The sequence below is a fragment of the Neomonachus schauinslandi genome, chromosome 11 (genome assembly GCF_002201575.2).
Source record: "Neomonachus schauinslandi chromosome 11, ASM220157v2, whole genome shotgun sequence".
Lineage (NCBI taxonomy): Eukaryota > Metazoa > Chordata > Mammalia > Carnivora > Phocidae > Neomonachus > Neomonachus schauinslandi.
The window spans coordinates 87,114,204-87,141,277 of NC_058413.1; the positions used below are offsets into that span (position 1 = coordinate 87,114,204).

The 27,074-nt window shown below is 43.9% G+C and overlaps 1 protein-coding gene across 4 annotated transcripts in view; it reads left to right on the forward strand.

Annotated features, from left to right (window-relative positions):
- Positions 1–27,074, forward strand: part of ETS1 (ETS proto-oncogene 1, transcription factor) — a 115,123-nt gene that overhangs the window by 27,546 nt on the left and 60,503 nt on the right. For 2 of the 4 annotated variants that reach the window (XM_021696261.1, XM_044919867.1), the window contains exon 1: positions 21,268–21,642. The exons of 1 other annotated variant lie outside the window; for it this stretch is intronic. In XM_021696261.1, coding sequence (XP_021551936.1) covers positions 21,561–21,642 — 82 coding nt within the window. In that variant the 5' untranslated portion in view covers positions 21,268–21,560. Of the gene's footprint in view, positions 1–21,267; positions 21,643–27,074 lie in introns of those variants that run through there. One more of the 4 variants, XM_044919868.1, reaches the window with a different exon arrangement.

A 27,074-nucleotide genomic window follows, 5' to 3' on the forward strand; every position in this document is an offset into this window, starting at 1 on the left:
TTCTTTCTAAACAATTAATCACTTTTCCATCTGCCCTTTCAGCATTTCTTCCTGATCTCACAAGTTTTAATGGAATTGAAGGAACATTTGTTTTGCTCTCTACCTGTTTTTATATCAGAGAGCACTTAAAAACTTGAAATTACAGGGGCGCCTGGGTGGCTCAGTCGTTAAGCATCTGCCTTCGGCTCTGGTCATGGTCCCAGAGTCCTGGGATCAAGCCCCACATAAGGCTCCCTGCTCAGTGGGAAGCCTGCTTCTCCCTCTCCCACTCCCCCTGCTTGTGTGCCCTCTCCTGCGCTCTCTCTCTGTCAAATAAATAAATAAAATATTTAAAAAAACAAAAAAACTTGAAATTACAATGAAGTCTATAAGGAAAACAGCTTTCCTCTAACACTTAGGATGGTCTCTACAGTTAGGACAATACTCAACCTTACTGGTGCTGTGACATCCAGTGCTACACCAAATGTCCTTTCCTCTTCCCTTGCTTGACTTATTTTTCCCCTTCAAATTATTCATGGCCTTTCATAGAAATCAAGCTTCAGGTAAGCAGTGAGTTGGAATGAAGTATAAAATCAATTACGATGGAAAACTATGCAGATTTAACTCTTCATAATGTATCATCAGGGAGTTACCAGCTGGTCTTTAGATCCATTGAAGACTAAGGGGGAAAAATGGGAAAAAATGGGAAAAGAGAGGTTTAGATTAGCTATGGTGAAATTTAACTCTGAAATCCATTATTAAAGGAGTTTGTGAATTGCCTATCCCCTCAAATATCTTTCAGGATATTTCAGAAGTAGCTTAAGTCATTTTTTATTATCCTTCTGCTCCTATCACATAGAGACGAAAATTTAAAAACCTTTTAAGGGAACTTCAAGGGAGTGTTTTAGGAATCTATCAAGTGGGAATGAGCAGGTCAGATATGAAAAGAAAGCTATTGATTTCGAGAATAATCTTTTAGTTCTGCTTCAGTGAGTGAAGCAAAAAGGGGACTCAGCTAGGCATGAGAGCTCAACCAATAAGATTTGGGGGCAAAGGACTGAGGGTTTGAAATGTCCTTCTGCATTTTTCCCATTGTTATTGTTCACTTATTCTTTTCACTACCCATATTTCCTGATATCTGTGGCAGGTCGGCAGGTGGAAATTAATCATTCTCCCCTCCCCCCAACCGAAGTGGAAGACCTGCTGGAAAAGCGAGAGAGAATCTGTGTGGTTTGGGTTACTTTATTTTTTTAAAAATATCTTTGAAAGATTTTATTTGTTTATTTGAGGTAGAGAGAGAGTGAGAGAGAGAGCATGAGCAGGGTGGCAGAGACACAGGGAGAAGCAGACTCCCCGCTGAGCAGGGAGCCCGATGTGGGGCTCCATCCCAGGACCCTGGGATCATGACCTGAGCTGAAGGCAGACGCATACCTGACTGAGCCACCCAGGTGCCCCGGTTTGGGTTGCTTTCAAACACATAATAATTTACCTCTTTCTGGCTGGGAACTAGTACTTTGCCATGTGCAGATATGCCAGACTTTTTTTTGGTAATAATAATTATAAAAATAATCCATCCCTTTAAAGAAAATTTGTAAATTAAAGAATGCTTTAGGGGGAAAGGGCACTTCAATTTCATCAGTTAATGGTTAATGTTAAAAAGTCTACTCCATGAATATTTTCCTGTGAATAGTTCACCCGGATATCACACGGTTGTCTCAAAGTTACACCTGAGCTCATCTCTTTCTCTCCTGCTCCGTAACTCGACCCAGACCCTCCATCCTGTCTTGGCGAAAGTCAAATGATCTACCAATCACCAGTCTAGGAAACTAGTAGTTAGTATTGATTCCCTCCTTTCTGCCTTAACCCTTATGTTGTTTGAGGCTCGTGGCAGAAATATTGCTCAATTAACTTAAATTGAAGAGGGAATTTCTTGACTCAGAACTGAGAAGTTCCAGAAGAGCCAGCCTGGGGAACCCTAGGATAGCAATAATCTTGTCAAGTCTCTTGCCCTCCTCTTCCTGGGTCTCTTTCTTCCTTTCTTACTCTTCTTTCTCCTTCCTTCTCTCTCTTTAGCTCGTGTCTTCTTGTCTTTCCTAGAAGGGAAGTGGGGGGGCTCTGGTAGCAGAAGAGGGGAAAACTCTAGAGATACAAAAGTAGCAGATGATCACCATATCCTCATACTGAGTTGGACACAAGTCCTCTCAATCTTATCTTCTAAATATCTCTTGAATTTATGAGGACTATTATTATTATTACTATTATCAATCTCTTAGTTTAGGTCCCAGTTGCATTCCCCCAATACTGGTGAGTAGCTGAATTGTAGATTATCTCACTGTGTTGCAATTACTGATTTTTGTCTTTGCTGCTCATCTATATGTACCTCGAGGGTAGGCCTTTGTCCTGGTCCTGTTCCTAGTACCTGGCAGAGTAGCTGGATTGTCACAGGCACTCAGTTGAGGTTTGTTGGATAAACAAGACAGGGTTATTAGATTCATCTGTCAGGATGATTTTAAAATCAGTTAAGAAGTTACTAAATTAAAACAAAACAAAGAAACAAAAAAAACCACCCTAAACTCTTCAGAACAAAATCCAAAGATTGTTCCAGAAGGCTCTTTGTCTTCAGTTTCTCTCCCTCTAAGCCAAAGGAATTTACCGTTTATTTCCATAGTCCCAGTGCTTAGCCCAGTACTTGCCATAGAGCAGAGGATGTGATAAATATCTGTATCCTGGTTGTCCAAACTCGTCAGAGCTACTGGTAGGGTGGTTGGTGTTTTGGTCCTCAGTTGGACCAGCGGTAATTCAAGGTTTTTGACGGTTTAGGGTCTTGGTTACAGTAGAACACTTTTATTCTGTCTGTCATCAATCAACACTTTGTTGTGGAGCCTTTATTCTGCATGAAGTATTGGGCATACAAAGTAGGGTGGTGCGTTTGTCCTCAAGGAGTATCAACATAGGCTGGGTGGGAAGCTAAGACAGACATACGCATGCTGGGCAGCCAGGTGAGCATCAGGAGAGTGGGAATTATAAGAATATTCCTACTGCACACTAGAGTAAGGAGAGACCTAGGCAACCTCGTCCCTCCTCTGGCCTCTTTGCAAATTATGGGAAAGTGAAGATACAGAGCGTTTGCCTTGAGGGAGCACTCATTTGTCCAAACTTGGTCACCAGAATGAGGATGGGGAGTTTCATTTGAAAGGGGGTTGTTTTACTGATGTTTAGAATAGTGGTCACTCTTGCTCTGCTTTATGTATCCTAGTTCACTGTTATTCTTTCCTTCTTCACCCTGTGTTGATTTTCACCTCCCTGGCCCTCATCTCGCCCCTCCTGGGCCTTCCTGACTGTCTTCAGAGATGAGTTCAGACTCTACGCGGGCCTCCCAACCTGAATGAAATGTTCCATTCGTTAGGTCTGCTGCTCCTCACTTCATTAGTGTTCCTGATGTTTATAAAGCCAGGAGATAATATTTTTAGGTTCCATTTGGAGTTTCCCTGGGCAGCCTCTCTCTGAGCCACTTAGGAAGTTTAGAAAAGAAGGTCATGGAAATGTTAGATGTTTTTCCACTGAACTTTGGTTAAGCAAATGGTCTTGAGATGCTGTTCATAGACTCCACTGGGCAGGCTTTACTGGATGATAGGAAATTCTTTCTCTCCCTTTTATTTGTCTTGACTTCACCTCTGGACAAGCAGAGGGTTGTTGTGGTTGTTGTTTTTTTGTGTTTTTTTTCACAGTTTTGAGATGAACTTTATTGAGACATAATTCACATACTATACAATTCACCCATTTAAAGTGTACAATTTAAGGGTTTTAAATATATTCACAATATTTCACAAACAGCACATAATTTAATTCTAGAATATTTCTGTTTCTCTTAAAGGAAATCCCATACCCGTTAGCAGTCAGTCCCGTTCTCCCTCATCCCTCACACCCCTATGTGCTAGTAACTACTGGTCTAATTTTTGTCGATAAATTTGCCCATTTTGGCCTTCTCTTGCAAATACAGTCTTACAATATGTGACCTTTTGTGGCTGACTTCTTTGACTACTTTCAAAGGTTATCCATGTTGTACCATTTATTAGTACTTCATTCTTGTTCATCACCAAATAATATTCCATTACGTGGATATGTTACATTTTATTTACCCATCATTTGATGGACAGTTGAGTTGTATTCACTTTATGTCTGTTATACGTAACGCTGCTATGAACATTCACATATACGTTTCCATGTGAAACTATGTTTTCATTTCTCATGGGTTTATACCTAGAAGTGGAATTGCTGGGTTATATGGTGACTTATGGAACTGACAAAGTATTATCCAAAGTGGCAGCACCATTTTACATTCCTGCCAGCAATGTACAAGGGTGCCAATTTCTACATACCCTCACCAATATGTATTATTGTTGTCTTTCTGATGGCTTTCATAGTGAATGTGAAATAGTATCTCATTCCGGTTTTGATTTGATTTTTCTTACTGACTAACAGTCTTGAGCCCCTTTTTACCTGTTTATTGGCCATTTGTATTTGGAGAAATGTCTGTTTAAATCTTTGCCCATTTTTTTTTAAATTGGGTTATCTTTTTACTACTGAGTTATAAGAGTTCTTTATATAGTCTGAATATAAGTTCTTTATCAGATATATACTTTGCAAGTATTTTCTCCCTTAATATGGGTAATCTTTTTACTTTTTTGATGTTTTGGTTTGCAGCACCAGTGTTTTTAGTTATGGTAGCCTGATCTATGTATTTTTTCTTTTGTTTCTCGTGCTTTTGGTGTCACAGCTAAGAAGTCATTGACTAGCCCAGGTTATGAAGATTTACTCTTATATTTTCTTGTAAGAGTTTTATAGCTTTAGTTATTACATTTAGGTCTATGATCCACTTTGGGTTAATTTTTGTGCATAGTGTGAAGTAAGAGGTCCAATTTCTTTCTTTTGTGTATGTATAGCTCATTGTCTCAGCACTATTTGTAAAAAGAGTTTTCTTATCCCGGGGCGCCGGGCTGGCCCAGTCAGTAGAGCATGCAACTCTTGATCTCAGGGTCAAGAGTTCAAGTCCCACGTGGGGCACAGAGTTTACTTAAATAAGTAAAAATTTTTCTTATTCTATTGTCTTGGCACTCTTGTAAACAGATATTTTTAAATACATAGGCCACCTATGTATTTCTTATCTAGGGCATAGATAATCATTTGTCTTAAGTGGTTCTTCAACATTGCTCACTGTGATGAATATTTTTTGATGGATAGTGAACTTAGTGGGTTGAGGATGCCTGAGTTCTAAGTCTGGTTTGGAATGTGATTTTTCAAAAATTTTGAACCTAAAAAGAAATTGCCATTTATTGTTTATTTTGAACCAGACACTGTTAAATATTTTACATATATTATCTTATTTAAATCTTACCAAAAAATCCTGTGAGTCCATTTTATAGAGGAGCAAGCCAAGCTTTATATAGTTGAAGTCACTTGCTAAAAGTTACACTGTTAATAAGTTACAGACCCCAATTTTGAGCTCAGGTTAGCCTGACTCCATAGCCTAATATTAAACCCCGTGCTGGGCCTTGCACAGGATCTATGAAATAATAATTACCAGGAAAAAGCAGCAGAAAGCGGCCACTATGTGTGCAGTTAGTGAAGAATGCAAAATCTAAAAATCTAGCTATGCTAAATGGTTATCAATTTCCTCATCTCTAAAGGGGAACATAACACTTTCCCCTTACCTCTTGTATTACAATTAAACTAAAACAAACAGTATTTGATTTTTAAGTTACTTCAGTGTGTTTCTTTTTCTTTCTTGGTGTACTCTTTTTAAGTCTTGGGAATGTTAAGAGGAGTCAATAAAGCAAAGGACAAAAATCAATCAATCAATCAATCTCCTAGAATTTCTTTAACTCCAAAAAGAAAAAAAATCAGACTTTTCTAAGAAAATTTTATGAAATCATTTTGTAAATTAATTGTATAAATCTCATGTAATACTGTTTGTTTCTCTAAGACATTAATATTGACATTTCTCTTTTTGCTTTTTTTGGTCTTATTTTTGATAGATTTCAAAAGAGTCACTAAGAGTTGTCTGGCAAATATTCTGAATCTATAGAGTTTGCCATAAATAAGACTTCTAATAAAATTAGTATATTCAATTTGGGCATCTCGAAAGAATAACCACAGTGTCGATAAATATTATATCTGCAATCAACCCCCCCCCTTCTTTCAGGTGCTCACTTGGCCTTTGGTGAAGAATGGGGGTATATGACTTTAGGAAAATGGAACATTTCCCAGAATGTATTGTTTGTGCATTTGTAACGTATGTCCTACTTGTCCTGAAGTCACTATTGGAACATGTTATTATAAAATCCCAGTATACATATATAAATAGAAAAAAGACAATTTAGAAATACATGTTTTGTGACCAGCTGCTCTTCCTTCTAATGCTTCCCAACATTTTCCTGCTGCAGCTGTGAGGGAGATATGTAGTAGACATTGAGTGTTCTGAGCACAGAGCTTACTCCATGTCAGTTTCCCTTGCCTCTTAGTTCCCATGGGAAGGGGGCTGAGTCCTTTCTCCCCTTTCCCTTAATCCAGACCCTGATTTCATTCTTCCTCTCTTTCATCCTTGTGCTCAACCAGATGCATCATTTGGGACCCTACTCTATCCACCTCCCAATGATGGGAGCTTCACTTATTTCTATTTTGAGTGAAGATGGGTGGGAATTGATGCATTGATAATCTCTTCTCCACCGCACCATGCCTTCCCTCCTTCTCCCTCTCACCCTTTCTTGGTGGGAAAATAAGGACTCAGATGGTTTATGGTCCATAAGTGATAAAAGGTCTAATAAGAAATCCAACAAATGCAGACAAAAGACTTGGCGGGCAAAAACCACATTTAAAGATCTCTAAGTAGTAGGTGAGAAAGATGTGGGACATATGAATAGTTTGCAAGAGTCGAGCAAACATGTGTCTTCAGTATTTTGCCCAGCTCTCGTGGATCAGAGTTGAGCAAAAACAATGGAGAGTCTCTCCACCCTGGACAGACACTGGCATGCTGAGGGCTGGGATGCATGCCCTCCTCCTTGACATATCTCGGAGGTGCTGGGACATGATGCTGATGGAAGTGCTTTGTGACCTTCCAGGCCAGACAAGGGAAAGTACTGCTGTTCATTCAATCAGAGGAAAGGAGCCGTGCTTACTCACATTCAGTTCTGAGGTTTGGCACATAAAGGATTTAAAAGGACCCAAACTCTATGAAGGTAGCGTGACATGGATGTCATGGATGTCTTCTGGTTGCTCTTCTTAGGGATCCCATTTGCAGAGTTACATGGCCAGCTTACTCTGATGTCATTGCTTAAACAACCTGCTAACTGGAATGTATTGACATGAACTATCAACACGGCTGCAATGTACCGTCAATTCTGAACTCTTCCTCCTCCTAATGAGAGGGTTCTTATGTGTCTTGATTTGTCTGTTTTATGGCTTTTAATATTGCTGAAAACCTCAATTGGATTTAGAAAGCAGCCATGTCTCCCTACATAAAGCATGCTATTTTCTAGGACCTTAACAATATTGTGTTTACCCAATGTACCTAATTCTTGTACCCAGTATCTCCATGACAGTACTCACATTTACAAAACATAGTTCTTATCTTATGTTCCTACTCTGTGCTTAAAGTGCATTGATTATATGCATCTGATATTTCTCTTTGATTAATATGGTGGCATTCACACTTACATTCATTTCCAATCATTCTTCCCTTGCTACCATGTTTTCTATTTCTCTTTGTTGTAATAGTTTATTTCTGCCATGTAGTTTCTTTGATCTGTCCTTGATAAATTAACAGGTGTGATTTTTACATGCTCAATGCTCAATGGTTGCTTTGTATTCATACCAAGCTGTATCTTGAGTAGTCAGATCTATATAGAAATGCAGGTCTATTTGTCTTCATTTATTATCCAATTTTTACATATCTTAGAGGTCTTGGACGAGTCTTCCTTAAGGCAAAACCTGAGAATGGAGGCACATTGTGGTAAAGTCAAGTAATAAAGAGCTTATTGCCAGCCAGAATCTAATTTTATGGCTTTCAATCCATTACGATCATTATAAAGTGAGCATTCCACTTTAGCAAGTAGGAAGTTGGCCAGAACAAAGTGACTGCCAAATGAATGACAGTGTTTTCTCCCTTTGTTTCAGGTTATAGGTTACAAACGCTTTTGCTGAAATGGTTACCTCTTGCTGTTGTAGGACCATGGAATCTTCCTCCCTGTCTGTCTTTATGACTTGATTTCTCTCTCTGTATGGAAGGTACCCTCAAATATTAGAAAAACATCTTTTTAAAGTTGAGATTGTGATGGGAAAATAACAAGGAAAGAATTAACCCAAAGTCATCAGGCTTAGATGTGAATTTATAAACAAATCATCAGGCACTGAGTTTTGCTATGAGGTTTTATGTTTGTTTGTTTATTTATCTATTTATTATTTAAAAAAAATTTTAAGTAAGCTCTACACCCAAAGTGGGGCTCAAACCCACAACCCTGAGATCAAGAGTCTTACCGTCCACTGACTGAGCCAGCCAGGCGCCCCAAGGCCGTATGTCTTAAAGATAGTAAGCTGTTTTTAAATGTTTGGGGATTTGGCAGAGTTCAAAATCTCTTGCTACATGCTTTAATTATTTTTTTCTTTTTCTTTCTTTCTTTCTAAAATTTCTGCTAATTTGGAGGCCCATGAGTATTTCATGGAAAACTTAAATGGTATATGGGCTTACTTTATAACTTAATCATCTACTCATCAGTATCGGACATTCAAGAAGATTGGTGAGTCTTCTTAAAAACACTTAGAAGGGAAGATTTATATGGTCCAGTGACTCAATGATCTAGAAACCTCAAAAACTAGAGTTGCTTTGAAAAGTTAAGCTCTAGAACTATTAAGCAGAGTTAGAAAATGGCTGGCCTGGTCTCTTTCCATTCTATTATTAAAAAAAAAATGTATCTGAGAAAGTGTGTGCTTGTGTGTGCATGCGTATGAGATCAGACAATTTCTTTTTCTTTTTTTAAAGACTTTATTCATTTGAGAGAGAAAGAGAGAGAGAGAGTGTGTGTGTATATGATCAGGGGGAGGGGCAAAGGGAGAGGCAGGGAGAGTATCTCAAGCAGATTCTGCACTGAGCATGGAGCTCAATGTGGGGCCTGATCTCATGACCCTGAGATCATGACCTGAGCTGAAACCAAGAGGCGGACGGACGTTCAACTGACTGAGCCACTGAGGCACCCTGAGATCAGACAATTTCAGACAGAGGGAGAACCACGTCGTAAGATAACAGTGCCCTTTTCCAAGCACACAGGACTGGGTGTAGTGAAGCCCGGAGCAGGCCTGAGGCTACCATCTCAAATCACATTTTGTATCAGATGCTTGTTTTATTCACTCATCTATTTATTCATTATTTCTTTCACTCATTTTTTCAGTTATGTGTTCTTTCAACATTTATTAAGCATTTACTATGTCACTATGTCCAAGTCATTGTATTTTAAGCTGGGAATTACCATTTGAATCTAATATGGTTCCTGCTCTGGAAGGGCTGAACTGGTCAGCAGTGTTGGAAGTGCCCAGTCAGAAGCCTGTAGGTGCTGACTCGGGGGCAGTTTGTTCTGAGACAGCAGAGGAGGAAGTGCCCGATTTTATCCAGGAAGGCCCAGGAAACCTTCACGGGGGCTGGGGTGGGGGTAGGGAGAAGTGGGGAGGTGGGTAATGTTTGCTTCTTTGTCCTGACAAATGAGTGGGACAGGGGACCAGGGCTTTCCAGAAAGGGCAGAAGGATGTTCACAGAAGTGCGCAGAAGGATGAGGCACTGGGGTGTGTTCGAGGAGTCTCCACAAGTGCGGATGCACTGGGGCGCAGTGTCCTTTTATGGGTGGCTGGAAGGCTGGCAGGGGCCAATTTTTGGCCTTTTGGTTGGGCTGTGGTTGGATTTTATCTGCTTGCAGTAAGGAGGCTTTGAAGGAATTCATTATATTCATGTTTAAAACATTTTGGTTGAACTCTTGTCTCTGCTTTCCTATAGCATACCTTTCCGAGAAGCTCGTGCTTCATCGGTGAACCCCGTCTGAGGACTTGTGTGGTGGGGAACGGCCTGTAACCCCTGTGTCTTCCCCAGGCTCTGCGACTTCTGTTGCAAGTCCTTCACACGTGCCACCCTTCCAGGGGTGGTGGCGGTGACTTCAGCCCAAAGTGGGTGGATTCCCACCAAAGATTTCACACTGGGACAGAAATTTGGCCCTCCCGTGTCATTCATTTTTTAAAAATAATGCTAAATCATAATAACAGATAATAATAATAATAATAATAGGTAATAATAAATTTTATTTATTCCTTGAAGGCGGAGGTGACTAAAGTCTGAGCTAATGGAAGAATACGGAGCATGAATAAACTCAACAATATTGATAAGATGGCTTTTCAAAGGGGGAACTTTGGAGAAGTGGAACGTTGGCTTGTCTATCTCTAGGCGCCTTGCAGAGAGGTCTTGGACAGAAGAAAGCTAATCAGGAGACCTGCATGGGGAGAGAGGCGTGTTATTTAATTAGCTTTACAATGGGCTGACTTGAAGGCACGTGGTGGCTTTAATAGAGGGAGATAGATGTCCTTTTTTACAGGGCTAATTGTTGGGGAAAAGCAAGGTCTTTGTTCAGACCCAGCATGAGGGCTCTGATCTCTTGGAGCCTAGGGCTGCCCCTGCTTATAATTTTAGACAGAGCTATTCAAGGCTGCTCTGTAGAGAAAAGAAGAACAAGAACAGTATTGTGTATGCAGGATCAGTGCCCAAACCTCCCCAAAGTCACTAGGAAAAAAAAAAAGAACGAGAGGACCCAGCCATGTGCATTTTGGAGTATTTCCCCATCATTTATTTGCCACGGTTGTTGGAAAGGGCAAAGCTACACTTTAATCAACTTGGAGCTGAGGTGGGGTGACTTAACCAAACACCCCCAGAAAACCAATTAAGTCCATTTTCCCAATGATGTGGCATTAATCTTGCCAAAATGGAGCAGGCAACGAGTGAGGAGACTTTGTGTGTTCTAATATACCAGCCTGGGTGGCTAGGTGCCAGGCACTGGTGGTGCCAGAATACAAATTATGTAGCTGGTGCCCCCGAAATAGGAAAATCTGGGTTGCTATTGAGCAACACAGAGCCATGAGGGCTCTGACTGGCGGCATAAGGGGCAACGTGAAATACCTCTCCCTGGGGTTCTTTTGGGCCACTGGTCAGCACAGGTTATTGAGGCCAGCAAGTAAAACACTCCATCTGAATTCTGGGGGGCAAGTCCAAGCTTGGAGGAGTGCTACATGGGTCCAGAATTCTGTAACTAAAATGCATGCGTATGGAGCAATAGATGGTTTGAGGTTCAGCTTTACAGCCCAAGTTCAGTTGTTAGAAAATTCTAGCTGTCAGAAAAAGAGATAACCTAGAGAAATGTAAGATGGGAAAACACAAGACAGGACTTCCGTGGAGTGAATGTGGCAATGTACTGCCTAATGGGGGCCGGCTCGAGGAACGCCTCAGACAGCATGTACAAGCTATGTCTTAGATAGGGTGTGAGGTTCTGCTAAGACCACTGACCAGCCAGATGGCCCAAGCCAAGTTCTTGTTTTGCTCCGGTTGTACAGAATCACTGAATGGGTATGAGATCTGCAGCCCGGGGTGGGGACAGTCCAATGTGGGAAGAGTTCCAAGGGTGAATATTTTTCTCTTTGCTGCTAATGTGTAATGTAGCTGTGAACATACGATTAGAACTTCCATAACTGTATGTCACGTCTCTATAATGGGATTCAACCCCCTTTCATCCAAGAGGATGCTGTGATTTGCATACTCAGACCTAAAATAATCTTTATTATTATGTTATGGATTTAATGGCACACACCAAGAGGGATCACCATATCCTAATCTCATCGTGGGAACATTGTATACCACAGCTTGGATTAACTTCTATGAAAATTTTATGTTCACTCAACCCAAAGTCACAATTCTGATTTTTCTAGGCAATAAGAGAAGCAAAGTGTTGAGGGCTCATTCTGCATCAGGCCCAGGGCAAATTACTTAGCACACGTTCATTCTGTCTTTGGTTCAACTCTGTGAGCTGGGCATGATGATCACCTCCATTCTAGAGATGAAGAAATTGAGGCTTTCTGAGGCCAAAGGACTAACAGCTGGAGGGGGGGCAAGCTGAAACTCAACCTTTTGCTCTTAACTACTCTACTACATTGCCTCCTCAGTTATTTTCAAGCTTAAGTGCATTCTATGATGTTAAGACACCAAAGCCCAATAGTCGATTTGACAAGAAACTGCACGTCTTTACATGGGCTATTTGGAAGCAGGAACACTTATTTGGAATTGTCTCTTTACCTCAACACCTCAGCCCAATTCAATTCGATTAAAAAAAAATACTCTCCATGACAGAAAATGTTAGCTCACTGAAAATGAAGAGTATATGGGATGCTGGGCCTCTCCCGGATCTGGGAATGGTTGTTGCCAGCCATCTGGTCTCTCTCAATGCTGTGGAATTCCCTGAAAGAAAAGTCCGTAATCTTTTTGATTTTTGACAATTCTCAACATTATTTAGAATTTTTAATTCCTGGAAAGGGATCTCTCCTGGGAACCTGCCACCAGAGAGCTGACTGCTGTTTATTCTTTCTCCCACAGTCTGTTGCCAGCTCCCCACCCAGCTGCACCTCCCTCCTCCCCTCCCCAGCAGGTCCCTAGTGGCCCTTCCCACCCAAGGCCTTTTTGTGATGAAGTCTTTCAAGATGGTTTCCCAGTCTGGGGAAAACACATGTTTCTGATCAGTCTGATGAAATACATTTCCATTGAGAAGTAACTTCTTTATTTTCTACTTTCTTCGTGTTCCACATTACCTATCATTACCTATCATTTCAAGCCCTGAACGCTTGAAAGTGCTTCACAGGCCTGACTGATTAAATGGCGCCTTCTTGCACGTCACACGTGTCGGATTTGCTTCTCTTCTCTTCACTAACTCTGAGGAGAAAGGTTTTTATTGTATAGAAGCCAATCCAGATAGATGAGCTGGGAGCTGGGGTCTGTTTCACCTCATGTGTCATTGCCAGGACCATCCACTCCATTCTGACTCCTTCCCGAGAGGTGATGTAAGATGCAGAGCGAGCACAGCTGGCTCCTTGCAAACGAGAGAAGGCTTCATCTCTCCTCGGCCCTTAAGAGCAAAGAATTGCATGTGAACTGTAATCTTGGAGAAGTTGACATATCCCTTCTTGAGGCTGTTTCTCAACTGTCAATTTTCTATCAGTGGCATAAGGGGTACTTAGTCAATTCCAAAAATGAGTAATTACCCTGGACACCCTAGAGTTGTTTTTATGGATTTATGTTCCTGAATAGGTACGGAATTCTGGATTTTGTGTACATTTTTCAGGGACGTCCATGTACAAAAGAAGATCTGAAACAGCAAGGGAATTTAAAAAGTCCTCCGCATTGCACGATTCAGCAGGGGGCAAAGATGGTATTCGTATGAATTCCTTATGACATGATAACGTTCAGTGCAGGATGCTAAAGGTGAGACAGATGCTACAGACGTTCCTGAGTAAGATGTTTGTAGACGACCCACAGAATGTTAGAGTTATTGGCTAGGAAGATGTTCTCGGTGTGACACGTTCAATTTTTTCTTGGGCCTCTTCTCATATAACAGGCCCAAGATAAAAAGGACTTAGGTCCTCTGGTTGAGGTGATGTAAAAGAATGTGTGTTCATGATCCTCATCACAGCTTGGTGGTAACTGTGGACCCTAACCGAACCTGTTATTTCCTTGGTTTCTATGGTTTAAGATCAACCTGCTTTTCTGTTGCAACACTTCCATTATCCTGTAGTGGATATAACCAAGTACAGAGAGCAGTGGTCTGCCACAGTCCAGCCGGCAAGAGGGGTTAGGCCTTCTTTAGGTGTTTGGTGTTTTTTTGTTTTGTTTTTGTTTTGTGTGTGTGTGTGTGTCACCTGTTTGGTGCCAGTGCCTCAGTTAGGTCCCTCTGCCCTCCCCGTCCCCACTCCCTCCCCGTTCTCGTTCTCTCACTCTGGGGGATGCCTACAGTATGGCCCGTGCTTCCAGAAACCTGACCAGTTAGAGCAAATTTGACAAGGTAAAGGGGATTTGTAACAGGTACTGACCTCCCTATCAGCATCTGACAGTCTATTCTTCCTCCCAAAGATGGAGATATTGGGGTTCCTTTCATGCATTCTCTTGAATCTTTATGGATATAATGATTGGGCATCTTACCTTCACGATCATCAGTGATATAGAAGATTCAACTTAAAGTTCAGAAGGCCCTAAAGACTGCCTCTGAGCAGCAGAGTGAGACTACGGACAGTAGGTTACATAAAAGTTCAGACTGACAACAAAGCAGCTGGTTGGCTTTGTGGTAAGCCAAATGCCATTTTTCACAAACACCTATACCGAAAATGCTCAGATGAAAAATAAAATGAATATGCTGACCTTCAGCAACATTTTCCTTTACAGGAGGTCAGAGAGGACAGGAGCCCAATAAAACTTCATAAAGACCTTTTCAGCTGGAAAAGCATCACTTGGCTGGGTCTTTGCTCTTGAACTTTGGGCAACCTTGAGTCGCACATTAGACAAAACTAAACAAACAAACAAAGTAAGTAAATAAAATAAAATCGAAGACGGATATCTGAGTTAAAGATCCATATTTGGAAGGTGAGGAAGTTACCTGTTCATTAATTAAATCATCAATGGGTTTATTAAGCTCCTGCCATCTTGAGCTGGGTACTGGAGGTTGTGATGGCTCAGGCCGGTTGCTGCCTTCAGGTAGCGTCGGAGGGGATGTGCCCATTCAAATGTTCACTAGGTGTCTGCACAGGCCTCTGAGCGCAAGAGGAGCACCTCGTGGGGATGGGGAGGGAGATTCTTTGCATGCAGCACGTCCATGTGGGGAGAAAGTCTGTGTTTGAGGTCGATTTCCAGCTTGACCTTCCCTTGCATCTTCTGTGTCCTCCTCCTGAGATCCTCTCTCCTCTCTCCCCCTCGATGTCCCATGCAACCGTCCAGCTTGGGAACCTCCTATGGATTTGCTTTATTGTCCTTCCATGGCTGATGGCCATGCAGGTCCTTGAAATGGGCTCTGTGACCATACTGGACACATTACCAGGCTTTAATTTCATTTTGAGATCTTAGGGATTTAAGTCCCCAAATGCCGAGGACATAGAATTGCTGTGACTCCTCATGCCTGCCCCCGACCCCGACTTGTTCTTCCTTTGTTCTCCAAGAAGGTCCCTTGCTAGTGCTTCCTCCTGTACCATCGTCCTTTTTCCCATCAGGATGATTTCTTCTTCTCGTGCTCTCTGCTTCTCCCGCCTCACTTCCAGCATCAAGAACAGGCTGGAGAAATTCTCCGCCCTATCTCTGCTCCTTCATCTCTGGGGGTGGTAAATGCTAGTCTTTTGGGGCAATTGCCTTGGCATTTTAAAATGAAAGGGGGAGGAAAATGGGGAAGATTCCACAATGAAATTATCTTAATTTGAGATTCAGACCACAACTGCAGAGAACATCTGTTTTGAAGTCTGCTGTTGTCTTTGTAACCCAAGAGAAAAGCAGGGTAAGATCAGAGGAAGGCCTTAGCCTTCCACCAGATGAAACCACCTGCAGGCTGGGGAGGGGGCCAGGATTTTGTTCTCCTGGGGTATAGAGCTCTGTGCTAAGAGCCTGCTTCTCTGCTTCTTCAGGTTATTAAAGAACGCTGGTGCTCCTGCCACCTGTGCTAAGGCTATCATCCCTCTACCTCCTCAAGAGGCCAATTTAGGACAATTTAAATTGGAATCCAGATTACATGATCCCCAAAAGCTCATAGGGTAACCTGCATTCTGCATTATCCAGGCCCAGGAGGGAGCAACAATCCCAGGAAATGGGCTCAGTGTGGGTGTAGAGGAAGCCTCGGAGCCCTGCAGCCTTGATAGGCAGCTCCTCACCTCTTTCTGGGGGAGTAGAGCCCGATTTGCTGCTAGAGGAATACGTGATGTCTAAACTGGTGGATTTTATAGTGTCGCTTGGTCTGTGGATTAGGCCAATCCATCCCACATTGTTGGGGCTGCAGATGCAGCTGAATGGTTCATAATTACAGTCTAAAGAAACTGCAGACAGCAATAGAGCCAACCCAGACCCTTTCTCTCCCTACAGCCCATGCCAAGCTGGCTCCCACAGGGAATGCTAGTGTGGTTATCCTGCATTGCACTTGCCCAAAGACAACACATCGGGTGCAGAGAACACTGTCAGATGTCCAGAAATTGAGGCTGATCATCTATCTGTTTCTGTGTACACTGGATCCTGCTTTGTGTCTCAAGAGTGTCCCGTAACAGACCACGCTGAATGGCGTGGCTTCTGCAAGTGTGGTATCTGTAGACCCAAGGAGATGCCACGGACAGAACTGCAGTCCCAGGGATACTGTTGTAGGACTGGACATTGTCTTTTTCAGGATGTGTGGCCTTGGGCAGAATGACCTACCCTCTCAAACTCATTTCTTCCCTCTGGTGAGCAGGAGGGCTAGACTTGAAAATCTCTAAGAGACTCCCAGCTAGCTCCAACACATGACAAAGCCAAGATCGAAGATGTTGGCTCTACCGAGGTACCACCCACACGATCTTCCTTCTGAATTTGAACTACGGATTTTCCATGACTCTTCAATACAAATCTGCAGTTTTCTCTTCTAATCAGGTAGTGATGGGATTTCTCAAAGGAGGCCAAAGCTGGGCAAGTTCCCAAATCAGGAACTGAGTGAGGAAGGGGTCTGGAGAGATTTTTAAATTAACATGATCGTTCTCCCTATCTGTCCCTGAAGACAGTTCAGGTAAATAGAGGATGCAAGTTACTCTGCGAAGGGGATGGTCCTAGAGATTGAACAGGATTTCTTGACTATTCTACCTCATCCTGGATCTTAATAGCAGTAACAACAATTTAACTGGGCACGTTTTCTGACCCGGACACCGTGCTAAGTGCTTTGCATGCATCATCCCATTTAATGCTCCAAATGACCCTAAAAGCAGGGTGCTATTATTGTCTCTACCTTGAGTGTGGAGAAGCTGAGGTTTTGGAGTAAGTGACTTAGGAGCAGGAATTTAGCCAGTTAGCGGGTAGAGCTAGAGTTCAAACTTGAGTCCTACTCCAAGCCTACACTGCTCACTCTCATCTTTGATTGTGTGTGCCCAGCAGCCCCTAAATCCTCCCTCTCCCTGCCCCCCTCCCCCCACTACTTCCCCCTAACTAGGGCTCTTCTTACGGCCCATTGTTTATTGTACCTTCTAAACAATAGCTAATGAGTGTGTATTACATGGTCGGGAGAGCCAGGGGTGATTTGATTCCCTGAAACAGAGATGAGGTTGTCACACACAAAGGTTAAGTGGCTCTGCTGAGGTCACGGAGCCAGCCTGCAGCCCTACAGCTCTGAGCCCGCCACTTGGGTTTTTAAACTGACCCTCAGGCCTTCTGGCATCAGAGTTTAATTAAGAGAGTTATTTTCATTTTCCTTTCGATCTCCAATTTGCCGTTTTATTGCTGCTTGATAATGGTAGATATCGAAGCCCCAGGCAGTTTTCTGCCCCACTGTGCTTTTTTAATGACTCAACTTATCATGGAGAAACCACTTGCTTTAGAGTGAAGTTTTAGAGGCCTGTTTCTAGGTCCCTGTGTGCGACGGGGACTGTTGCCTTTTCTCAGAGAAAAAACAACCACAAACGCAACTCAGACAGGTTGTTAATTGAGGACTTTTTTTTTTTTTTTTTTTAATCTTACATTTGAACCTGTAAATCAACATCTGTGAGTCATAAACTTGTTCTGGATCAGCCGTTAGTGGTCTGAATGTTTTTTGCACCTACCTCCAAGACAGCATATTTTAGCTCAAAACTCAGAGGTTCTTTGGTTTGGTGAAGTTTAAGATTCAAGAAAGAGACAAATAACTTATTCTAGCACGCTTGTGGAGAGGGAGAGTCTGTCTTCCATGACTGTTTGAAATCTGGTGTATTTTTATCTTTCTTTTTTATTGAGGCTGGTGTGGAGTTGAGGGGCGGAGTAGTAAAGAGAAAGTTAGTGTTTTGGACATCTTCTATGCATGTGAGGGAATTCTTATAAAAATGTGACTAGTTGCTCGAGATCATTAATGTCTAACTGCACACCCCTGTCCCCCAACTCTTGCAGCCCTGTTTTGACCCTTATTGACATGAAGTTCCTAGTTTAGGGAGTTTTAGCGCTTGCTGGGTGTAATTCCCCAGGGCTTAGGAATGTTTAAAAATACAATCCTGTTTTCTCCCAAGTGTAGGAGGATCAGACTGCTGCATTACAAACAAAAGCAAGGAAGTATTTCCTTGGTTGATTTTTCTGGAGTGCCTCACAAGTTGGAACAACTTGCCTAAGTAGCTGGAAGGCAAGGCCCAGCTGCTCTTGTTTTGCCGGTGGGGAAACTGAGGCACAAGTGAACCTGAGTGGGCACGAATGCTGGGGAATAGGGGTTCTGCTCTGACGTGGGGGACACAGGGCAGACCTAGGGGCAGAGTAGCTTACATGGTTAAGTTCATCTTCACAAGCCATAGCAGAACCAGCTTCACTTAAACCTTTGAGTTAGAGAGAGTTGGTGGCAAAGTAGAGGCTCCTAGTGACCAGGAAGTTGATAGTTCATTACTGAATAGATATTTCCTGAGTGTCTGCAATGTGTCAGGCACTGGGCTAGGGATTGTTTTTTAGGCTCCGGTAAGATAGAAGTGCCATCTAAGTTAAGTAGAACATTTACAAGAATCTACTCATGTCGTAAAGAGAATGCAAATTTCATTTATCAACATTGATTTGATACTTGCAGGCCCGATTGGGTTATTAATATCCCACATTTGTGAACATATTTTAACTTGTTTACATCAGTGCCCCTTGTCCCAAGCGAAGTTTCAGTTAGATCCGAAGTTAGATGCATAATTTGTGATAACTTCACTGTTCACAATCAACCTCAAGTAGAAGGAGATTTCCTGGAGGTCTGTGGCGGCCCCTGGCTATCTCCCCCACCCTCCTGTCTTGCCTAACCCCCTTCCTTGATTCGGACCTTCAAATATTTTGAGCTTCCGTGCAGCAGGACTGGGTTACAAAAGGGTGATGGACAAGGTGGGATGTCATTGTTGAAGAACCAAAGGAATGAATTCCCCCACTGCGGGAGTGGAGTGGAAAGTGCTTCCGGTTGGATCCTGGTGGGTTCTTTTAGTGTCTGATGGTGGGGGGGGTGTTGGCAGCAGGGTTCAGGCTAGCCTGGGGAAGAAAGCTGAAGAGGATTCTGGGGAAGAGAGAAGACTGGCTCTGAGGCAGCTTTGTTTGCAAGTAGAAAAGTACTCACACTTGGATTTAAAAATAACAGCATTTTCTTAACACATCAATAAAACAAGATTCCCCAAAGCAACTCTTGATTTGCTCAGTCCTTTTGCTGATGTATTCAGAGCAGGCAAGGCAGGATGGGTTCAAGATCCTTTCTTTTGCTGCTCCTTTGGACGTGTAAATATCCAATTCATTCTTCCAGCCGTTTCCTCCAGTTTTTTCCCAGGATCAAAAGTGTCTGTTCTTGTCATCTGGAGGCCAGCATTGTTTTCTCACACCTTTTGGAAACACAGCTGGATTACAACAATCTTTCAAAAATTAGAATTGTCACATGCAAATATTTTCCTCTGGTCACTGAAGGACGGGTGTAATCTGAATTTGGAACCCGGAGCCAGAGATTTATTTTCTGTTCCTGGCTCCTTTTCCCATTTGCTGTGGGAAAACTGCAAGTTACTAATGCTTCAAGGAGACAAAACTGGGATTAGGTGAAGGTAAGCAGGTGTCTTAAAACTGATCTGAGTCAGTTGCAGACAAGTGGTGGTAGTTCAACATAGGCTTAGAAATCAGGAAACAGTATTAAAAATAGCTTTCTTTGAGGTTGTTCAGAAAGACTGATGTTTAATCTTCTAGTTAATCAAAGTAGATCTCGATGTCTGGCTCTAGCTATACACGTGAGTCTGGGTTCATTCCTCTAGATTTACTGGTTGATGTGTTAATTAGAACCAACTAGGTCCACTTACGATAACCAAAGTATTAGTGCAGTCATTAATTATCTGGGATCGTGTTGTGGTGTCCGAAGTGTCTGGAATTCCCAAATGGAACAGGGGCTGTGCGTTGTGATTCTGTCACAGCTGCGAATGATGTACTCCAGAAGTTCAAAACCACAGAGCCTCTGCATCACTTTTTTTGCTGCTGGTGGTGGCAGTAGTAGGGTTGTCAGTTTTACCTAGTGGAGGAGAGTTTGTGAAAGGAAAGGCCAATGGCGACGTAATTAGAGGAACAGAATAATCGCTTCCCCTAACACCCAACTGCTGCTCTAGGTAAACTGGACGCTTACGGAAGCCCATGACTGGATTCCAGTTTGGGGGCCCTGTTCGCTGCTCTCCCCATAGTACATAAGCATTTGGGCCTTTGTTTTGGGGTCTCCCGTAGGCTGCTTTGGGCTTGATCCTTCTCAAGGTCCGCGAGAATTCTGCTCAGGAACGCTGCCTCCGGCTTTTCCTAACTTATTTCTTAATCATGACACGGGGGAGGAGGGGGGTCTCTGAAAAATCGAAGGCTCCTCCAGAAACACAGCACCGAATCCTGACTCACTAACCGGCGAGAGTCCAGGACTCCCAAAGCCCTTGGAGGACACTGGCTCCAGAACCCCCTGCGCCCGCTCGCACGCACGCCCCTTCCTCCGCATGCCTCACGTCCTGTGTGTCAGTCTTTGTGAATGAATGATGTACACGCACTCGGAAAACTATGCTGCTACTGGGAAGGGGGCAGGAGCGGGTGACCAAGTCCTCAAGAATGCGTGGCGAATCAGACGGACTTTCCCGAAACGGCCGCGGCAGCCTCTGCCACCCAGCCTGCTCGCGCGCTCTGGGCCCTTCCCGGCTGGGCAGCGGGCTCAGCGCCCTGCCGGCTCCGCGCTCAGCTATCCGCTGCCCGGCGGCTGGGCCTCGGCAGGCAGCGGGCGCGGGTGGCCGCGGAGCTCCGCCCCGCCTTCCTTTCGTTTTTGGGCCGCCGCCGCCGATTGGCCGCGGCTCTCTGGCCCCGCCCCCGGGCCGCCCCCGCCCCGCCGGCCCCGCCCCCCCCCCCCCCCCCCCCGTGGAGATCCTGGGGGATGGGGGGCGGGCGCGCAGACCCGGCGGCCGAGGCTCGGCGCCGCGAGAAACGCCCTAAAGAGGAGGGAGAGAGAGAGGGAGGGAGAGCGCGGCTTCGGAGAGCGAGAGTGAGCTGAAGCTGCCTGCCGGCGGAGAGGAGGAGCGGGGCGAGGACGAGGAGGAGCGGGGCGAGGCGCAGTCGAGGCTGGGACCCGGGGCGCGCGCACTTCTCCGCAAAGTGCCAACTTCCCGGGAGAGAGTGCCGGGCGCGCACCTTCTGGGCGCGGGGAAAAGTCAGCGGGAATTTGAGATCTTAGGGAAGAAAGTCGGATTCCCCCGTCCCCCTTCCCCTGTTACTAATCCCCATTAAAAAGACAACAAGAATAACAGCAAACTTGCTATAATCCTGTCTGCCCTCCACTCCTGGCACCATGAAGGCGGCCGTCGATCTCAAACCGACTCTCACCATCATCAAGACGGAAAAAGTCGATCTGGAGCTTTTCCCCTCCCCGGGTGAGTGGTGACTGTCGAGACCCCCACGCCAGCTTTCGGCCAGAGGCTGGGTCCCCTCCGCTTCTCCCCCTTTCCGCTGTTTCCTCCGAGGCAGTGCGTTTCTGCCTGAGCGAGGCGATGCTGGTGGCAGCTGGAGCAAGGTAGAGAAGAGGAGGAGGACTGTTGGTGGCCTGAGACCCTTGTTTGGGGGGTGGTATTTATTTTCACAGCTGTGTTTTTGTGAGTAGTGGGAAAAAGCTTATAGAATGTCCAGCACCCTCATTCCTGCTTTTTTTTTTTTTTTTAATGTGTCCAAGGGGGGGGGCCGCTCGTGGCCTTTTTCTTTGGGGTTGGGGGGGGGGGGGGGGGGATGGACACTGCGCAGAAGACATCATCCACAGCTCCTGCATCCCCCAGACTTGGAGCTGGGTGGAGGGCCCTGGGCAGTAAGAGCAGAAACAGTGTCTCACTGGCTGGCCTACAAGCACATTTTCAAACGTCTTCCCTTCCTGAGCTCCTCTGTCACATGCCCCTTTGCTATCTAGCTCCTCTTTTCTGGGTTGAGGGCAAGGAGGTGGTAGGAGAACTGAAAGGATCATCTTAACTTCTGGAAACATCCCGATTCTGTTCATACAGGTTACTTACTTTATCCAAAGCTTTCTCATCTGCCATATGTTTGTCCTCTTGTACCAAAGATCTGTTAGAAGAGGGAAAACATCCTGACCCCAAATGTGACTTTGGGTCTTTGGTGGGTGGTGTTATCCAACTCTTTGATTTGAAGGATTTAGAAGAAGGGGATAGGAAAGAAATTTAATCTTGTCTTAGACACAATGTTTGATCCTACACAGTTTCATGGGGTCCAGAAGTCCAGGAATAAATGCAGTTTGAGAAGAATAGATGTTTTCTTTTAGAATCGGGAACTGCCAACTATCCTTTTGAGATTAGTGATTTTAGAGCTAATCCATATCATAAGATATGGAGAGAAGGTGATGCTTTCTGGAAAATAATTAATTGCAGTGACCTGCTGCTCTGTTGTATCTGATTATTGATAAGTTTAGCTGCTCTTGCCTTTGGTTAACACTTCTTTGCCTCTGCCATCATCAGTTGCTTATTTTAACCCTTTCTTCACCTGCTTAAACTTCCAACATAAGCCAAGCTGATGTTCTGTCCCTTGGAGATCTTCCCGAAATGTTAATGAAGACATGGCCCTGTCCTCTCCTGTTAGACCCCCTAAGATTCAGCCCCAGTATTGGGAGTTCCCCTGGGGAGTGCACAAAGAAGGCTAGCTTGTTTGTTGTTACAAGGATGATGACGGTCAGAGCAATGCTGAGATCAACTAGAACCGCGGAGACATTTCAGGCGCTTAGAGCTACGGTTCGGAAATGATGTCGCTGTGCTGGTTGTGTTTGGGGTTCAATGAAGCCAGAATGAATTCTGTTAGTCACAATTGATCCAAGCCATGTGTCAAAGAAATGAAAGGATAGTTGCCAGCAAAGATATAAACTCAACTAATAGGTTCTTTCTTTAAGAATGGCTTGTTTATATGTGTGTTTATGGGGAAGAGACAGATTTGGCTGTCTGGGAAGTATCATGTAAGATAGGTCAGTCCACATACCTACAGTGGATTTCGTGTGCTGGAAATGAAGAAGCGCCCCTGGAAACACATGTTTTAGATCGCAGTAAACAACTGAAGTCATTTTGGGGGGCGGGTAATTTAATATTGTATATTAGAGATTTTGAGCACATGGTGTTGTTACTTTGGTTATTGATAAAAATAAGCCTCAAGGCAAGTAAATTTGCTTGGCATTCCCATCTGTAAAATGGGGACAGTAAGCCCTAATGCTGCAGTCAACATCTATTATAATAAGTGTCTTTACAGTGCCTCTCTTTTTCAAAAAAGGTTGACAAGCCACTGATCAGGTTTTGTAAGCAGCCTTCAATACAACAAAATTTCAGCGGGTCAGAGAAATTGAGCAATCTCCTGCCATTCATCATAATGAGATTTGATTTCTGGCACTGTCTTGGGGAAAAACAGAGAAACTTGAAAATATACATAGCAGTTTAGTTTAGGTTTTTTCCCCTGAATTTTTAGTAGCATAGATGTGAATATTGTACCCATATCTCAGAGAAGAAAATAGAGGCCCAGAGAAGGTAAGTCACTTACTTAAGAAAATCTTGTAAGCCAGTGGCTAGAGTAAAATTAATCCCTTTTTCTAACTTCTCAGTGTATGTTGCCTTGAGTAATACTGCAAGTTGCCTTTGAAAAGCTCAGCAAAGAAACTTCAGTTGAGGCTTAAGCTTGCAGGTGCAAGGATAGAAGAAGCATTGGCCAGGGCTGCCTGCCTTTGTTGGTGGGTGGGGAAGACACTGGGTAAGTGGGGATTTGCTTTGCCCATCAGACCATATAGGACATGTGTTTAAAGTTTAACTTTTCACAGCGTGGCTTTGTGTCCACAGCTGTGACTTAAATATTTTTCAGAATGATTCTTTGGGTAGTTTAGTTTCTTATGTGTGGAGACAACTAGTTTGGGATCTTATCTGGCTTAAATAATTAAACCAGGATTCCCCCCCAATCCACCCCAATCCATGGGAGCCAGTAGAGAGGCAGTAGGGAAGTGGGTGTTGGAACAGGAGTCCTGGGTTATTTGCCTGTCTTTGTGGCTAGGACCTGATCCAGAACCTTTATTCACATTTCTTCTAGATTGAGACCTCCCAGGATTTTTAACAGCTTTAAGTACCAAATTAACATATATTTTGAAATAACTTGGGAATTGGACATCCCTTATAAGTGTAAAGTGGGTATACCATTTTGATTGCAATATGTGATTGCAGGGGCTCTTGGATCTTAAATGGGCTAAAACAAACAAAGCCACGGAGAGTGGAGAGTCTATGGAGTTCCCTCCTGGTGTGGAGCTTACTGAGAAGGGTGGAGGCTGGGTGCCAAAGTAAATACATTCCCAAGCCACTTCATTTTCCCCCTCCTTCCCCATTCCACCTTCTCGGTGAGGTGAGCATAATGTCCAGGGAGGAGTAGGAGTTCTAATTCTGGATGTTCGCTACCCCGGCGGGGATGTGCATTCATCGGGGACCCCTATTGCCCTTAGAGATAGGAAGATTCGTTCCTTTCACTGTCCCTTTGGTCAGTCTTTGTGTCTTCATCAGCGTAGACAAGAGAGATGGTCAGAGCTGCCCAGGCTATTAAGCTCGCTCGTTCACTGTGCTTCCAGACCCCTACAGATCACACTCCATTAGTGACTAATGAGCCCGGTGGTTCAGAGCCCAGACTCTGGAGCCAGCTTGTCTGGGTTTGAATCCCAGCTCTGCCACTTACTAGCTGTGTGACTTTGGGCAAATTACTTCATCTCTCTGTGCTCTCGCTCCTGCATCCACAAAATGAGTGTAATGACTGTTCTCTCTCATCGGGTTGATTGGAGAATTATGTCTACTGATGTGCACACAATCTTAAAGCAGTACTGACCCGTAACAGATTCTCAACAGTTAACTAGAAAACAAGTCAACAGAAAATGAGCCTGACCAGTGTAGAATTTTCGGGGGCCCTTGAAATGTTTCTTAGGGGCTACTGCTTGCTATCTTGTGCACGTCCTCTCCTTTTTCAGCTGAGATCTCATGCCAATGAGGTTCCATGCTATGTCTCACAGAGCCAACACAGTGAACCGGGTGACTTTCCGAGTGTCTGAGTGTCTTCAGGTCCCATCTCAGAGCTAAAGAAAGGCACAGGGGTTGGTCAGTTACTTTGGGTGATGGAGGTGATCAGTGCTACCTCTAAGCAAGAGGGCCACCAAGACTAGGGGCCGGGGGGACATTTGAAGGGCTGATGAAAAAAGCAGTGTTTCAGTTATGCAGAGTTGAAAAAGGCATCATGTCCAGTTATTATAAAGTATCTCACATTTTATTTATTTATTTGGTTGGCAGAGCTTGCATTCCTGGCATTTTTGGTTGGTTTGTATTGCTGTTTTTTTGTCTATGTAACTTTTTTTCTTTCTTAAAGAGACCAGACCACCCTGTAGGAGGATCACCCCCTCCTCCCCGCAGGGGACAAACCAGCCTGTGGTCAGCCTCCAAGAACCTAGCTGACCCTGGGCTCCAGCAAAATCTCTGCAAGGCAGAGAGCTGGTTAGTGTAGGTCAGGATTTTTCAGGAAAGTGGGGCTCTCTCTTTCAAAGAGCACAGATAACTCTACAATGGCTATAGCAACAGCATAATTACAGACGTCTCTCTGGTTTGTGGAATGAATGACCCATGGCTATAGTGGTATCCCATGAGCTAGCATTGAAGGTAGATTGCTATTCACAAATGACAGATTATGGAGCCTACGTTATGTACCTGGCACTCTCACATCAAATAACACTTTTTTACTCTTCACACTAACTCAGGTGGGGAGAGCTATCATTTTATCCCTTTTTTCAGACGAGGAAAATGATATTCAAAGAGATGCATAATTCGCCCAAGGCCACACTGTTAGAAACGTACAAACTGATGAGCTGTTGCAGGCATTTTATACCTAAAGTAAAAGCACCATGTTACTCATAGAAACTGTGGAAATTAAAAGGGGCATATGTTTAAAACAATTACATATATATATAAACAATTACAATTATATATATAAACAATTACATATATATGTGTATATATATATATATACACATATATATGTATAAAGGGGGCATATGAGGAAGCAACGATGGTGGGTCCTCTGGGGGTCGAGGAGGTGCAGGGCTCCCGGCCACCTTGCATGACTGCTCTGAGCTTAGGGAGACGCCTGTTCCATGGGCAGCCTCCAGGCCTGCCAGTCCAGATGCGGTGCTTTAGGAAGGTACTTGAAGGTTAGAGCCATGCTTGCCTCAGCTCACCAAGCAGAGAGCCAGGGTTCTTGTTTTTCCAATGTCTTCCAGATGTACTTCTCTCTCTCTCGCAGGTGGGGAGGCGATTATGTTCACTTCCAAGGTCACATCCCTCCTGGAGCCTCCTGATGCTGCCTGTTTTGCCTCTTGCATCACGGACACAGCTCTGCATATAATCTCACTCACAATCTGGCCAATGAGAGACATAGATCAGCAACTAGTTTTCTTAATACGGCTGTAGTTTATTTTTCCTGCTTCCTAAAGAAGCCATAGGCCCCTACATTGGCTGTCTACACACCAAGTGTTTTATTTTTTCCAACTAAAATGTAGTATTTTCAAGTCTGTTTCATGGGCCAGGAGACTGTGTGTAGTTTTTCTGACACAAGGAGGGAGGGCGAGATTTGGGATTCTGCTCGCGGACCTACCAGACCTCCACGACCCCTGGCTAATCCAGACACAGACGCCCCGACTACTTGTCCCTGGGTAAGGTATGGATTCCTCTATCACTGCCTTATGGGGAGCATTTTCTCCGAGTAATTAATATCCTGGAACCTACACAGTCATCATAGAGGTGGATTTGCCTATTGACAA